This window comes from Chiloscyllium plagiosum, unplaced genomic scaffold (genome assembly GCF_037043375.1).
Source record: "Chiloscyllium plagiosum isolate Xiang-an unplaced genomic scaffold, Cpla_swu_hap1 HiC_scaffold_19, whole genome shotgun sequence".
Taxonomy (NCBI): Eukaryota; Metazoa; Chordata; class Chondrichthyes; order Orectolobiformes; family Hemiscylliidae; genus Chiloscyllium; species Chiloscyllium plagiosum.
Window position 1 is genome coordinate 52,275,123 of NW_028270157.1, and position 17,210 is coordinate 52,292,332.

At 39.3% G+C, this 17,210-nt stretch overlaps 1 protein-coding gene across 4 annotated transcripts in view; it reads right to left on the reverse strand.

Annotated features, from left to right (window-relative positions):
- Window positions 1-17,210, reverse strand: part of LOC122559565 (BICD cargo adaptor 1a) — a 281,554-nt gene that overhangs the window by 92,703 nt on the left and 171,641 nt on the right. For all 4 annotated transcript variants that reach the window (XM_087997372.1, XM_043709235.2, XM_087997373.1 and 1 more), the window contains exon 3: window positions 5,149-5,301. In XM_087997372.1, coding sequence (XP_087853498.1) covers window positions 5,149-5,301 — 153 coding nt within the window. The remainder of the gene's footprint in view (window positions 1-5,148; window positions 5,302-17,210) is intronic.

The following is a 17,210-nucleotide window of genomic DNA, read 5'->3' on the forward strand; positions in this document are numbered from 1 at the left end:
AAATTATTATGTAAAGGAAAATCAGGAAATGCGTTTAATGGGTGGTTGAACCAATATTGTTTTTTACACAATCATTTAAAAGTCAAATTTAACAATTGCTTTGAGTTCCTTGAATGTCTAACTGATGATAAAGTCTTAAAAGGCTAATAACATCTTGGGTTTTAAAAGTAGATTTACTGACATAAATGAGAACTTCAATTGGCCCATGTAAAAGAATACAGGAACTCTGATTTCAGCACTTTAAAGAGGTCACTGCAGTATGTGATCTTTTGCTGAATGTTCAACTGTTATCCATTCACCAATCTACACCCTACGAATAATACATATCTCAATCATCAACCATCAGCCTCAAGTGAAGGGCATGCCTCCTCCCACAGCAACATAAGAAAAGCACATTGCGTAATCTAACAATAGCCTTCTGGTCTAGTAATATCACTCACACTTTTTCCAATGGAGAGATAGAGTGCAATGACCTGCATCAGAAGAGATGTAATTAAATATTCAAAAAAGAGAAGATGCATATTTCATACACAATACAAAAAAAAGGCAACAAGACCACAAACACATTAAAAGAGGGTGACAGAACATCACACAGTGATGGTATTCTCTCTACACAGATAGTTTGTATTCTTCACTTCTTTTACTGTGGTCATTTAAAACTCTAAGATTGTTCTTTGGGTAAAGCCACCTCTGTCCAATAGCCAGTTTATATAGGCTATTGGCTAAAATGTAACAGGGTAAAGCATTGTTCACTTTTTTTCATCAGGATCAGGACATTTGTCCAGAATTAAAATTACAAATTAACAATTCAAATTGCACAGATGGTTGGTGGAATTTACACAATACCAATGAACTACCAAAACTAACAGAAAAAAATTGAAGGAGATTTGTCACAATGCTATTCTGGCTTTATCTACATGCCAGAATTAAAAGCATATAGATAAACCTTTGAAAACAAACAAAAATCAGCAGGTGTCTAAACAATAAAAAGAAAGATGGGGTTAGACAATGAATTCTCAAATGTATTGGCTACTTTTGGTGTAGTCAATCGAAAAATTAACAAGAAATATATGAACTAGATAAAAATAGGAGTTTAGGCACATGCTGGATAAGGTTAGAGTGCCAATATCACCAAATAATGTTACAACTGTAAAACAAAATGTGCAGTGATCAACAGTTTTCCTTAAATACCAATTGCTATTCGATTTGCAAAACAGGCTGCCGTTCACTGAAGAACATGAAAGATGACACTGGAAAATATAATGTACCTACAATGTATAATGTCAAACCCCTGATAATTAATCAGTTTACAAAAACATCATATACTTTATCCCTCCTCTCATTTCATGTTTATTTCCCTTACATTTATTCAGGTTCCTCAGGCACAATAGCCAATGTCAACCAATAGGGCAGTTGGGCTGACTGTGTGTTTAAGCTTCTGTTCCTACAATGATCAGGGATGCTAGGAGGTCAGCTAGTTTATTCTTGTTTCCTCACTTATCATTGTATTCCTCTTTCTCTGGGAAAGATAGCTCGGTCATAGGAAGTAGTGCGTGTATGGTTGTGTCTTTTAGTGTTTCATTATGAAGTTCATTCATAAACAATCCACAGAGTTTCACTGATGCTAAATCAATCTAAAATAATTTATTAAGACTTGTGTTACAATATATTGGATAATCCAAAATTTGAAATTTTAAAAAGTGGATCCCTTTAGTTGTTGAAAGTATTGTAAAGCTGAAAGGAAATTGATAGTCAATAGGATATTCAGCTTTGAAATTTATATCAAGACTTTAATGTTGAAATTGGTCTTCAGCAGTGGTGCCAAATAGACAACATGGCTATTTGTTTTACATCCTGCCTGATTAACTTTAAGGGAAAAAAGTTTGGTGGGATTTAAAATGAATCTGCTGATTATTGCTGCCTGTTTTACATTATTGTCAAAAATTAATTTCATCCCCTTTATTCTTTAAAGGCATTCAATTTTCTCCCTTTCCCAATCTTAATTTCCTCATTTCTAATCTCATTCCTCCTGAGAGATTATCCCTTTTGAGATTTCAGTATAACAGACATTTAGGAAGAGGTCTCCACAGTGAACAGTTCCATTTGATAGTTCCAACCTTCATGTGCTGGCCATTGCCTGAGTAGCAGAGCTGTGATTTGAAATGTAATTAGCGGAATAGCGAATGTGATTGTGCATCTTACTCCTTCTTCACCAAATAGGTTTGACTACACTCAGCATGGTGAGATTAAAATCAAAACCTTCTCTAATACAACTATAATTATATCCTTATAAATCACACACATCTCCAACTTCTGTCCCCTATCTTCCAGCTGTCATGTGCAACTCCACTTGAATCTCTCCAGTTATTCACCTCATTCATAGCACCAAAACAACCTGACCAAGAACCATGAGCACACTCAACAACCTTTCATTTGTTCAGGTTTACCATTTTCACCAGCAGTCCTGCTCCTCTCTCTAACTCAGCTGTCCTTTCATTCATCTCTCTCCAATCACAGCTGAAGCATGTTCGTCACCCCAATACACTGACCTCTTTAAAAAAACTCCCCTTAGCTGTCTCCTCTTTCACCTGCTCCTACTCTTTGGCACTACACTCATGGGTTCAACATCCACATTTATGCTAGTCAGACCCAACTCTGTTTCTCCGCCACCTCTCTCACTGCCTTTCCTACTGCTGAACTGTCAGATTGTGTGCATAAAGTCCAGTCTTGACAGGCTCATCTACAATCATCAGCTTTGGACCAGCTCTGTACATTCATTATTAGCACTATTCCCCTCTCCAGCCTCTGCAGTAGACTAAATCAGTATACAATTGAACATCAAATGCAATTATCCCTCGGAGAGCTTCTGACCCTGTATTTTCCATATTAGCAAATCAATTCCCTCCACTTCCATTGAGGTCCATTACTGTCTTCAGCAGTTTCTACACCAACCATTAATCCACCTTTCCACTTCCCCCTGCACCTTTAAGACCGTACGTAAATCCATTCTTTTGTACAAACCTCTATGTCTCTCCGAAAAGCTCTATGTTTGCATGTGCTCATTTGTTTCCTCAAACTTCTGAAATGCCTTGCTTTCCTACATTAATATATAAAATGTAACTTTATGTTGTATCACAATGTAGTTACAGAGTTGTGTCCTCCCTCCTGTCTATTAACCTGATCCAGAATGCAGCTGATGGTCCACCTCTTCCACTTTGTCCCTTGTATCAACTTTAGTCATCATGAGATTAACGTTTATGTTTAAATTCCTTGAGAATCCAACATGATTCCTAAGCTTGACAGCTAAGGTTGCCAACAAGCCTTGATTATCCTGGGTGCTCCTAGAATTAATGCCACATTTTCTGGATGCTCCTATGAGCAATCCAATAGCAAAAGCAGAGAGAGATTTATTTCTCCAGTTTTGCCCTGGCCAGATTCCCAAGAGTTCATACAGGGTTGCAATGCAAACAGAATGTAGCATAGCTTTAGCAACACACAAAATCTGGTAAAACTATTCAACGGATACACTGGTTTCTGGAGCACAGAGAATCGGGTGTTGATGGGGAAGTGGGATGCAGACTGTCACTAATGGCATCAATCAAATTACTATTATTGACACTGGTGTAGTCAATGATATCCAGACATACAGGAAGTTAGGAGGCAGGAAGAGGGCATGTGATGGAACTTCCCAGGATATGGTTGATAATCCCAATGACAGATATGAAGAACAGCTCAATGGTAGGAATCATCATTGGGCAACTACACTGTTCATGCTATTAAGAATCAATGCTGCAGCCCCTCACTTAATTTGGGTGTGTAAGAGTTAATCTATTAACATGCAGGTAAAGAATAAAATTACAAAGCAAAGAAGAGGGATTGGAAAATCAGAAGTTCACACTATAAGCCCACACATTAATTTTAAGTCAGTAGCTTTAAAATACAGTTTGCATGGAACATGACTACCCACAAACTGATAGCCTCAACAGTTTAGATAAAAGCAACAAGCATAGGGTCCTGCAGTTTTTGGTTCTCATGTCAAGTTACAACTTACATTAACATTTAGATGTATAAAGCTTGAGCTTGTAGTTATGACAGCAATAGAATGTATGCCCCAGCTCACATTAAGCTAGTGACAATTTGGTCTTGGTTTGCTAGATGTATGCAAGGCTGGTTCCGAATGCCTTCCTTTAAATGCACTGTCAATGTCTTTGCTCCAGCTGATAAGGCTACATTTCTCTTAACATGGCTAAAATAATGCTTAACTGAGATGCTCTATTTGTTTAAGGCCTGCTGTCTAAACACACACTGATAATCACTCAACAATGACTGCGATTAATAATGGGATGATAACACTAGTGGGAGCAGAAATTTTAGAAAGTACAAAAGCCATTTCTTCTTTCTTGATCCCGCTTCTTATTTCTGCTACTTTTCTTAAATGTAAAAATACTTAGTTTTGCCTTTTATCTTGACCCAAAAGGTTACTGTGCACCCACCTCAGGATCTTAGATATTAGAAGAAAAGTTGGAAAGTTACATATTTAATTAATGAGTAAAGCCTGAAAGAGACCAGCCTCAATCTGTTCCACATCCAGTCTGCACAACAGCAGAATTTATACCAAACTCTCAAATATTACCATAATTTTGAAGTTAGATTGTGTTCTAAATCTTGAAGCTATTAAGTGCATCTGCTATCTTTTAAAAATCTGGTCTTATAATTTTTGACGAAGTTTGAATTATTTTTAAACTGAAACTCTTATCCTGTTGAATGGATAGAACAATGTTGTAAATTGTCCTTTAGATATTAACAAGTTGTACATTTATATAAAATTGTACCTGCTATTTAATTGTTCACAGGTTTAATTTCCATTTGGTCCATGCCTGTCTCTAGAAGTACTGGGGACTGCTGGCCCACTGACTTCACAATAATTAACAAGATTCCACAGTAAACAGACTAAAGATTCATTCTAAATAACAGAGATAAACCATGAATATTACATGACTGCACAATGCAAAAAATACCTCCCTAAATATGGATATCTTAGATAAAACCAAAGTGCAACCAATTTCAATTCTGATAATTAGCATTGTACTGCGATTTCTACTTGGGATGGTGGAAGCAGCTAATGAATTTTCCATCACCAATAAATACCTGATTTTGCTTGAGGGTTGAGACAAGTTTTTGCAGAGTAATGTTCTCCTCTTCCAGCTCAGTGTAATCCTGCAGAAGCCTCGTCTCACGAAACTTGTACTCTCGGATCTCATCTTTCATCCGTATTCTTTGCAGCTCCAACATTTCATTATTCTAAAGAAGAGAAAAGAAAGATCAAATTGAGATGCTTCAATGCATCTAATGGTCGACTACCTTCTTGAATGTCTTTGATGAACCACCTTTTTGCTTCGGGCAGGCTAAGAGATCTGAAGAACCAGATACAATTTTTGTCACAATGGTGTTACACAAAGTAACAAAATAGCATGATTCAGCTGGGCTTACATTGCTGCCTGGAACCTTTATTAATAGATGCACATAAGGTATGTAAACCATTTAATCTTCAAAACAGTGCCATTCGAAAGGATTGACTGACAATTTATGTTTGACAAAGAAGACTACTGACCTGAATTTATAAACCAGCTTCAAAATTCAATCTATTTCTTGTGCAAAATATGTTTTCCATCCAATGCGATTTTAAAATAGAACTAAGGACAATTTATTCCCAGAAATAACCTTTAGTCCATGAGATGTATGCCGTAACAGTAATTTGGCTGGATCACTGACATTTGCATTATATTTTTCAAACTTTCCCAGTTCTTCCTTCCTGCGAGGATATGATTAAATGTTGGTCATTCAACATGTACAAGATAGTCCACCCAAATAATTCCTGACCTCACCAATGTTTATATGCACACTTTCTATTGGAAATCAATGGCTAGCAACAGAATGGACTAGCAGTAAGGGTATGTATCAGTGGCCTAGCTTGAAACTCTACTTCAGTTTAGAAGTAGAGTGAACTTGGCACCTTTCTGGTTAGTACTATTTATTTACTCACTAAATTAACCACCGATTTACATTGTCTTTGCTCTGATCTGCAAACAGACCCCTGGTATCTCACAGCTCTTTTTATTGCAGAGTAATTACAACTCAGAAGAAGCAGTTTCATTTTTTACAGGACAAGAGAAAATGCCATTAGTGTGTGACATTTTAAACTTAATTATCATATAGAGTGCATTTTATCATTTGTTTGTTGATTTATCTCATAGGAAATCTCCTATACCTCAATATATCTCGAATCTGAAACCAACCGCACTTCATTAGTTTTTCTAGTTACAGTATGGTAACAGCCGGATATTCTTAGAATAGATTACTTATAGTATGGAAACAGGCCCTTCGGCCCAACAAGTCCACACCGACCCGCCGAAGCACAACCCACCCAGACCTATTCCCCTACATTTACCCCGTCGCCTAACACTACGGGCAATTTAGCATGGCCAGTTCACCTAACCTGCACATTTTTGGACTGTGGGAGGAAACCAGAGCACCCGGAGTAAACCCATATTGGATCCTACACTCTTCACAATGGTTTTCCTCAGTTACATTTGGAATTGAGTTAACGACAAGAAACTCACTTTGGTGAAGTAAAAGATTCAAACACAAATACATGGTCAGATTTTCAAAGACACAAAGAGATATCTTTATAAGATGTAAATACATGGACAATTGCAAACATAGCCAAGAAAGCCCAGCAGCGTCTCTACTTTCTGCGAAGGTTCAGAAAAGCCCACCTCCACCCCCCCCCCCCCCCCCCCCACCCACCATATTGGGGTTCATCGAGAGCACCCTGAGCTGCTGCGTCACTGCATGGTTTGGGAATTGTACTGTCTCGACCCTACAACAGATAGTGAGGACAGCTGAGAGGATCATCGGGGTCTCTCTTCTCTCCGTTACAGACATTTACTTCACACACTGCATTCAAACTCCACACACTCCTCACTCAAACTCTTCTCCCTCCTGCCATCTGGCAGAAGATATCATTCGGTCTCTCACAGCCAGACTGTGCAACAGTTTCTTCCCCCAGGCCATCAGGCTCCTTAACACTGTATGATCAGACTCTATTCCATCTGAAACTCTTTGCATGACTTAGAATTGCTGCTAGAGCAATGTTTTATTAATTATCATTCTTTTACTACACTGTAATTTGTACACCACTGTGCCTATTGTCTTGACATGTCAGAAATTTTGCACTTCCTACGCACTTTATGCCGCCCTGTGAATGATCATGTAGCTTGTGTTGTCCATGTAGCACCGTGGTCCTGGAGGAACACTGTCTCATTTTTTACTGTATCAGTTCTATATGGTAGAGATGACAAATAAAGCTACTCTTGACTTATGACATTCAGGATTTAAGCAGATACCTGAAAATCAAGAATGCTTTAGTAAAATTCTGAAGGGAAAAGGCAGATTTTGTGGTGTATCAAAATCTATTTCTTTAGAACTCCTACATCAGTCTCCATAGTGATCAGAAGACAAGTATACATTACTGTGTTTATGACTCCATCGAATCTTCTCAGACAGTTTAGTACTTCCTGGCACAATAACAAATTCATTTTAGGCTGTGGGTTCCTTGTTGAGGATTGCTTGTTATAAAACAAATAAGGTGCATTAGGTAAAAACAATGACTGCAGATGCTGGAAACTAGATTCTGGATTAGAGTGGTGCTGGAAAAGCACAGCAGTTCAGGCAGCAGGAAAATTGACGTTTCGGGCAAAATCCCTTCATCAGGAATAAGGGCTTTTGCCCGAAACGTTAATTTTCATGCTCCTCAGATACTGCCTGAACTGCTGTGCTTTTCCAGCACCACTCTAATCCAAAATAAGGTGCATTGCAAAGGAGTTTGCTGCTAAAACACCAATACATTGTAATATTAGCTGTAGAGGAACATGGAAACATAAAACTTGTCTGCACAGGTCTAAAGAAGATGAAATATCCTACTTTTACTGAATTGGAACATCCTTTATTCTTAAGAAAAAACTTACAATTAAGTTAGTATTTGTCCCAAAACTATGACATCCACCATCCAGAAGTGAAGCAACTACAGAATAACACCATCATTTTCACATCATCCACCTTCCTAAGTATTGGTAATAAAGCACTGTGCCTCCATACAGGTTAGGTCAAAACCCAAAGGTTCTCTAACTATCATTATAGTACCTTCACCACATTGATTTTGGTTGTCCAAGGTAGCTGAGCACTACCAACCTCTGGCTCCAATGAGAGATGATCAAGGAATTTTGGCCTTTAAACAAATCAAGGTGCAACCAAAGACGTGGGTTTTAGGGGTCTCGGTATCATTGTTCCTTAGCCCTTTAAGGATCCTGCAGAAATTTATCAACGATCCACTTCACGTAAGAACTACCTCATGTGAGTAGGAAGATAGGTTTGAGTGTCCGCAAGGTATTAGACAGTCACAGTAGATGTATTATTTAGAAACTGTAGTTTAGTTGATAAGATTCCATACTGAAGTGGTGCTGTGAGGTCAGCAAATCTGGAAGGACAGGTTTACCAAATGCACACCCCTCTTTGAGGTTATTTCTGCTGGGTTTCCTATTATCAGCAGGCTGAATAATGACTGAAATCCTACTTCAGCTACCTGAAACCTACAATAGCAGGTACGTATAACATACTAGATAATATTTCTACATTCAGGGCTCAGCTGATCAGTAATAGTGATACACCTTCCATCTGATGTAGGCCTGGGCAAGTACAGAGCTGAAAATGTGTTGCTGGAAAAGCGCAGCAGGTCAGGCAGCATCAAAGGAACAGGAGAAGCGACGTTTCGGGCATAAGCCCTTCTTCAGGAAGAAGGGCTTCTTCAGGAAGAAGCCCTGAAGAAGGGCTTATGCCCAAAACGTCGATCCTCCTGTTCCTTTGATGCTGCCTGACCTGCTGCGCTTTTCCAGCAACACATTTTTAGCTCTGATCTCCAGCACCTGCAGCCCTCACTTTCTCCTGGGCAAGTACAGCCCCAGTAAAACTCAAGAAGTTTGAAGCAATCCAGGTTTTAAGTTGCCTGCTAGAATGGCAACCCATCCAACACCTTCAATATTCACTCGCTTCACTACTGACATATCGCGGTGGTAAGTGCACTGCAGCAACTCACCAAGGCTCCTTCAACAGCACCTTCCAAACCCACTACCACTCTACCACTTTCAAGGACAAGGTCGGCAAAAACATGGGAAAAAAACCACATGCAAGTTTCCCTCTAAGCCACACACCAATGTGACCTGGAAATATATCATACTAGCACTAAAGAAAAGGAGCAGGAATAGGCTATCTAGCTTTCAACCTTGTCTTGCCATTCTATAAGATCGTGGCTGATCTGCCCCAGGTCAAGGTGCAACCCAGGTTTTTCATCCCAGCTCCTCATTGCACTTAACTCCTGATTTTGTAAGAAATCTCTTTCGCCTTTTAGAAATATTTTCCAAGATCCAACCTTCGCAACTCTCTGAATTACAGAAGTCTAGGTATTCACCACCCTCTGAAGGAAGAAATTCCTTTGCATCTGCTTCCAATGAGTGTCCCCTTATTTTGCAACTATGTTCCTCGTTGAGAATCCCCCAGTAGTGGAAATACCTTTTTGACATGTACCCTGTCAAGCTGCCTCAGATTTTGCAGGTTTCAATATTCATTGTTGCTTCGCTGTTCTTGAGAGAAACTCCTGGAACTCTTTCCCTAATAGTACCATGGTGTACCTCCAACAAGGACTGCAATACTTCAAGAAGGCAAACTGCACACAATTATGTCCCTAAGGAAATTAAGGACAAGCAATAAATGCTTGCCCAGCTAGTGACGCCCACATCACATGAACAAATAAACAAAAATGCAATAGAGTTCATGAGGCAACATATGGTCACAGTCTTGCAAAGCTGACTAGGTGGAGAGATCTCTGTACCTTCTACAGTTCGTGCCTATTTTCAACTGGCATTTGGCACTCTCACTCTGTGTGAGAAACATGGCATTGTGTAATGTCAATAGGTTAGTAATCCAGAAAGCCAGGCTAATGTTTTAGGGATATGGGTTTCAATCCCAGAATGGCAGATAGTGAAATTTGAATTCAATAAATATCAGAATAAAAAGCTTTACTAATGGCTATTCTGAAACCACTGTTGATTGCCATTAAAACCCCACCAGGTTCACTAATGTCCCTCAGGGAAGGAAATCTGCCATCCTTGCCTGGTCTGGCCTACACGTGACTCCAGACTCACAGCAAAGTGGTTGATTGTTAACTACCCTCTGGGTAATAAGTGATGTGCAATAAATGGTAGCCTAGCCAGTAATACCCACATCCTATGAACAAACAGAAAAAAATCTAATCATACTCTGACTGGCTAATCATACACCCTATTCACTGAGACATTCCCTCTCCCTAATCATACTCACTGTGCACCAAACCATTCCCTCTCTCCAATAACATTTCCCATTCACTCAAACACACCCTCTCTCCAATAACATCCTTTCCTTCCAGTGAATGACTCCCTCTCTCTAACCATGTATCCAAAGTTACAAATGTTACCCTGTCCCTGTCTTTATGTCAGCATTGTTTTGATCCTCTCAATTTTGACTACTATCTGTATTTCTTTCAGTCCTTCACCCTGTTCAATCCCTATTGCCACCATTGCCCACCTCACAGTTCTCACTGGCATGTTAACTCCTCAGGAATTCCTTCTCACTGCAGCTTCATTTTCAGAGTACCAGGAGCTTAGAAAAAGAAGCAGCACCAAGGGAGGATAAGAAGAACAGAGTTCATTTTTGATCCCCAACTAGTCAAGAAGTGTAGACACTTGGTTGTGCCTACATTCTGTGCCACTGAAGTATCTGACATTACACTTAACATTTAGTTAACTTAATAGGGTTTAACCAAAGTCTGAAATTTCTGACTTCCTTTTAACAACCTCTCCTTCAGTGATCGTATTAGCAATATCATAAACCACTGGAATTCTTAAGGCACAGGATAGGATCATAGAAACAAGAGTAGGTGATTCAGCCCATTGAGCCTCCTCCACTATTTAATATGATTGTAGCTGATCAAACACTTCAATGTCTTTTACTCAGAGAATCATAGTCATAAAGATGTACAGCATGGAAACAGACCCTTCGGTCCAACCTGTCCATGCCGACCAGATATCCCAACCCAATCTAGCCCCACCTGCCAGCACCCAGCCCATATCCCTCCAAACCCTTCCTATTCATATACCCATCCAAATGCCTCTTAAATGTTGCAATTGTACCAGCCTCCACCACTTCCTCTGGCAGCTCATTCCATACACGTACCACCCTCTGTGTGAAAAAGTTGTCCCTTAGGTCTCTTTTATATCTTTCCCCTCTCACTCTAAATCTATGCCCTCTAGTTCTGGATTCCCAGGCCCCAGGGAAAAGACTTTGCCTATTTATCCTATCCATGCCCCTCATAATTTTGTAAATCTCTATAAGGTCACCCCTCAGCCTCCTACACTCCAGGGAAAACAGCCCCAGCCTTTTCAGCCTATCTTTGTAGCTCAAATCTTCCAACCCTGGCAACATCCTTGTAAATCTTTTCTGAACCCTTTCAAGTCTCACAACATCTTTCCGATAGGAAGGAGACCAGAATTGCACACAATATTCCAACAGTGGCCTAACCAATGTCCTGTACAGCCGCAACATGACCTCCCAACTCCTGTACTCAATACTCTGACCAATAAAAGAAAGCATACCAAACGCCTTCTTCACTATCCTATCTACCTACAACTCCACTTTCAAGGAGCTATGAACCTGTCCTCCAAGATCTCTTTGTTCAGCAACACTCCCTAGGACATTACCATTAAGTGTATAAGTCCTGCTAAGATTTGCTTTCCCAAAATGCAACACCTTGCATTTATCTAAATTATACTCAAACTATTCCCATAAACAGTTACACCATTGATAATCAACTGAGCTCCCAAAGCCCTCTAATCCAAGCATTTGGATTTGTGTATTGTTAAGTTAACCCTTCAAAAGCAGTGGCAGTGAGCCATCAAGCTGGGAGAAATGGACAGTGAGTGGTCTTTGCAAGAGTGCCTAAGATGGCTTTGATTTTCCAAATGAGAAGCTTGTAACTGAAAGGATCTTCTGGTTTATGATGTCAGGTTAGGCATTTGAAAATATTGCAGTGGTCTTGCAATTAGGAAAAACATGAGGTTGGCCTGGTGTTTGCAAATGCAGGCAAAATTACTCCAAGTCTGTAGATAATGGGGAAGATTTGAACTTTGGCAGATCTGTGAAAATTGTTCATCAGGGATTGGCTACTTGTTATCCTACTAGCTTAACTTCCTTTACATTTACATGAGTATTATGTTTTCGTAATAATGATATGTGCCGGTTAAAGATGCGTTTTGAAAGAGTTAAATGATATGGAATTTTCATGGCTCTATTTAAAAACGTACAAAATCATACTTTGTAAAGAAAGGCCATTAGGACAGAAACAGTTATGATGAGTCAGGGGAATTCCACAAATATTTAGTATGCCTGCAATGTTTCTGTGCAATTCACTAGATTTGTAGAATAATGGTTGTTCCTAAAATAAAAATAGCAAATCAACAGAGTATCTCGAAGGATCTATTGTCCACAGTGAAGGAATTGGTTGTTGCAGCTGAATGCAAATACGAGATTGAACTAAAAACAGAAAGAACTGGAAATTAGATTTCAGTTTCAGATTTCCAGATCCCTGATTGAACAGTCACTGTTGAGCGCGATGTTATCCTGAATTACAGATGAAAATTGCCAAACCCAGTGCATTCAAACAACCTTAAGAATGCATTCCACAAAGATAAACAATTTGGACAAACTTCAGATGCATTGCTGAACTAATTGAAATACTGGAGTGGGTGGATATCACATGATTGGGCTGCAAGCCTGCAGACTGAAAGGCTTGTTCCTTCTGACATTTGGTTTGCTTTCTGTGCAGCGATAATGGAACAAACTGTAAATGAGCAAGTCATGCCCCATTAGTTAAACGTACAATTACACAATTAATTCTGAAATATTTTGTTCAAAAACTGTTGAGGGTAAGATTTGAGCACAACTGGACATTAGTGAACAATGGGACAGTGTTTCTCCTTAATCAATACGCCTAAAGGATTGAGAAATAAATAGAAGGAGGACTGAAAAGAAGGATCAATTAGGGTCAGCAAATTCAACGTCAAATCTGTTGTTTGTGATCATTTCTACCTCCCAGTCTACTTTATCCAGCCCTTTCATGAATTTGAAATCTTCAAACAGATCACAGGATGTCTATGTAAGACCTTTCATTTCCACAAAGTTAACGATGAGCATTGCAAAACTTCAATAACTAGTGGCAATTTACAATTCACAGGGTATCTCTTCTTCACAAGTTGCTGGCTAATTTGCATAATAATGACAGCAAATGCCATTTAGCCATTTCAGTTCCAACAGAAATCTGGGTGAATAAATCTCACCTATCTATAAAATTTAAATATCAGATCGAAAGGGCTCAGGTAAGTGTAACAGCTAAAAGGTTCTGGCATTATTATCCCTTTGTGACTGAAAGCTTCATAATTCAGCCAGTATATGGATTCACAGTCAGCTGTTGGCGTACTGTCACAAATATATAATTGTGATATCATATGCTGTACTAAAGGTTACTCTCTCTTCAAATGGACACAAGGAGCCTAAACACATAGCTGCTGGAAATTTCATGATGTGGACATGCTGGTCTTGGACTGGGATGGACAAAGTTAAAAATTTTGTAGTGATTCTTGTTGATTCCTACAGCCAGAAAAAACAAACAGGTGGAAGTGTTATCTCAGCATCAACCACAAAGGGAGACATTTAGAATTAATTTGACCCTTGGACAACAAAATGAGTCATTGAAGAAATGTGAGAATTTAAAGCTTCTGGGAGAAATGTTAGGCAGAAAGCAACACCCCCCCCCCCCCCCCTCCCCACCAAGGAAATCTTTGTGGATCAAAGATTCATCAAATGTTGATACTGATGCTATCTTAAGTTTAAATCTGCACAAAATTGACTGAGACACTATTTTAAATAGAACTCCCAATTGTTGAAAGATATCCTCAGGGAGAGAATTCTCAGCTGAAAGCTCAAAGGAAAGGATTTTCAGAAATCAGCAACAGTTTTGTTGAAAGAGTCCAGGCAATCTGCAATCACCATAACCACAGAACTACTGAGGAACAAGGAATTGTCTCCCTGTCTGTCTGTCTGTCTGTCTATCTATCTATCTATCTATCTCTTTCTCTCAAAGTCTGCTCTTACTGCTAAGTCCACTGTAGAAGCAACCACCAAATATCTGACAACAGAAGCCATCACAAGTGCTGAATCTGACTTCATATTAACCTCATTATCTCAGAAAGAGAAATCTTTAAGCAACTAACAGGCCTGCAATAACAACAAATTTATTTTATTCTTTATATGTATTGTTTAGTTGCATCTGCTTTTAATCATTATTTCTGTATTTTACATAATAACTTTTTTAACATAGTACTTTCAGATATGTACTAAACAAACTGTGTTTAAGATGAAAGCTTTGTTGCTGGTTATTTTTTAATTTGAATACTCAAGAAAACTAAAAGGGAGCCATGAGCTAGACAAATCCACAGCTCATGGACCACTCTGCGGATGGACCTGTTGTGGTCCTGACAGTGCAAACTATGGAGATAGCAGCAGATGTAATATTGGATCATCATTTTTGAAAGGGAGTGAGTGGTGTCAAGAAGTGACTTCAGCTCATCAGATCACTGTAAGGGCACCAAGAACAACCTCAGTAACTCAAAACTGGGTCCTTTTGATTGGATATGGAAATGTAAAATGGTCCTTTCTGCTGTAGATCCCTTATCCTGTATAGTGATAAAGGGCTAGCTTTAGAGAATTCTTAAATCTGCATCAATGATCACAACTCAGAGATCCAGTACTACTGAAGGTGATATGCACAAGCTGATATTCAGAAATAAATAGTGTATGCCGGAATTTTTCATCTACATCTGGAAGCTATTATGATCCTGACACTGGTAACTTTGAATAAAGAAATTCAAACTTCCAGTTGATAGCTGAAAGGGACTCATGAAAAGATTTAATGTTTCAAGACTTTTACTGAAATAAACAGACTAAAAGCACTATTCATTATACACCATTATTATCAGTAGCTTACACATTAAACAATGGAGGATTACTAAGAAGGATGAGGTACAAAGGTAAACTAGCCAATAATATAAAGGAGGATAGTAAAAGTTTTTTTAAGTATTTGAAAGGCAAAAAAAATGGTTAAGACTAAAATTGGGCCCTTGAAGACAGAAACAGGGGAATATATTACGGGGAACAAAGAAATGGCAGAAGAATTGAATTGGTACTTCAGTTCTGTGTTCACTGGGGTAGACACAAGCAATCTCCCAGAGGTAACAGTAGCTGAAGGACCTGAACTTAATGGAATTTATATTTGCCAGGAATTGGTGTTGGAGCGACTGTTAGGTCTGAAGGTTGATAGGTCCCGGGGCCTGATGGTCTACATCCCAGGGTACTGAAGGAGGTGGCTCGAGAAATCGTGGATGCGTTGGTGATTATTTTCAGAGTTCGATAGATTCGGGATCAGTTCCTGTGGATTGGAGGGTGGCTAATGTTTTACCACTTTTTAAGAAAGGTGGGAGAGAGAAAGCAGGAAATTATAGACCAATTAGTCTGACCTCAGTGGTGGGAAAGATGCTGGAGTCTATTATAAAGGATGAAATTATGACACATCTGGATAGTAGTAACAGGATAGGTCAGAGTCAGCATGAATTTATGACGGGGAAATCATGCTTGACTAATCTTCTGGAATTTTTTGAGGATGTAACTCTGAAGATGGACGAGGGAGATCCAGTAGATGTAGTGTACCTGGACTTTCAGAAAGCTTTTGATAAAGTCCCACATAGGAGGTTAGTGAGCAAACTTAGGGCACATGGTATTGGGGGCAAAGTACTAACTTGGATTGAAAGTTGGTTGGATGACAGGAAACAAAGAGTAGTGATAAACGGCTCCCTTTCGGAATGGCAGGCAGTGACCAGTGGGGTACCGCAGGGATCAGTACTGGGACCGCAGCTTTTTACAATATATATTAATGATATAGAAGATGGTATTAGCAAAGTTGCTGATGATACTAAGCTTGGTGGCAGGGTGAAATGTGAGGAGGATGTTAGGAGATTACAGGGTGACCTGTAGGTTAGGTGAGTGGTCAGATGCATGGCAGATGCAGTTTAATGTGGATAAATGTATGGTTATCCACTTTGGTGGCAAGAACAGGAAGGCAGATTACTACCTAAATGGAATCAATTTAGGTAAAGGGGCAGTACAGAGAGATCTGAGTGTTCTTGTACACCAGTCAATGAAGGTAAGCATGCAGGTACAGCAGGTAGTAGGAAGAAGGCTAATAGCATGCTGGCCTTCATAACAAGAGGGATTGAGTATAGAAGCAAAGAGGTTCTTCTGCAGCTGTACAGGGCCTTGGTGAGACCTCACCTGGAGTACTGCGTGCAGTTCTGGTCTCCAAATTTGAGGAAAGACATTCTGGCTATTGAGGGAGTGCAGCGTAGGTTCATGAGGTCAATTCCTGGAATGGTGGGATTACCTTACACTGAAAGACTGGAGTGACTGGGCTTGTATACCCTTGAGTTTAGAAGACTGAGAGGGGATCTGTTTGAGACATATAAGATTATTAAAGGATTGGACACTCTGGAGGCAGGAAACATGTTTCCGCTGATGGGTGAGTCCAAAGTGATTCTTAGCTCTTGAGGTTTTACTCCCAGTCTTTTCTTTTTCCAACCTGGTAATACTTAATTCCAGAATTGTCTTCCATGGTAAAGGTTTTGAGATTGCTTCTTCAGTACAAGCTAGATAAATCTTCCAGCCTCGTTTCAAATATTCATAAATTTAGTTTAATCTGAATATGAGCTCCTAGTTTCATTCCTGAGCAGCAAACCATAAAAGTATTTGCCTCTCCAGGGACTGTGTATTCTAACCTGTTTCAGGAATATTTTTAGGAAAGTCTATAACACAATCTCAGAGTGATTTCTTAAGGATGCTCCACTCTCAAAACCCATCTCCACACCAGTATGATTCAAATGGGTTGTGTATCCAAGTAGAAATTTGATTGATCTTTCAGTTCCCAATTCAATTTTATCCTGGAGGTAAATGAAAAGTCT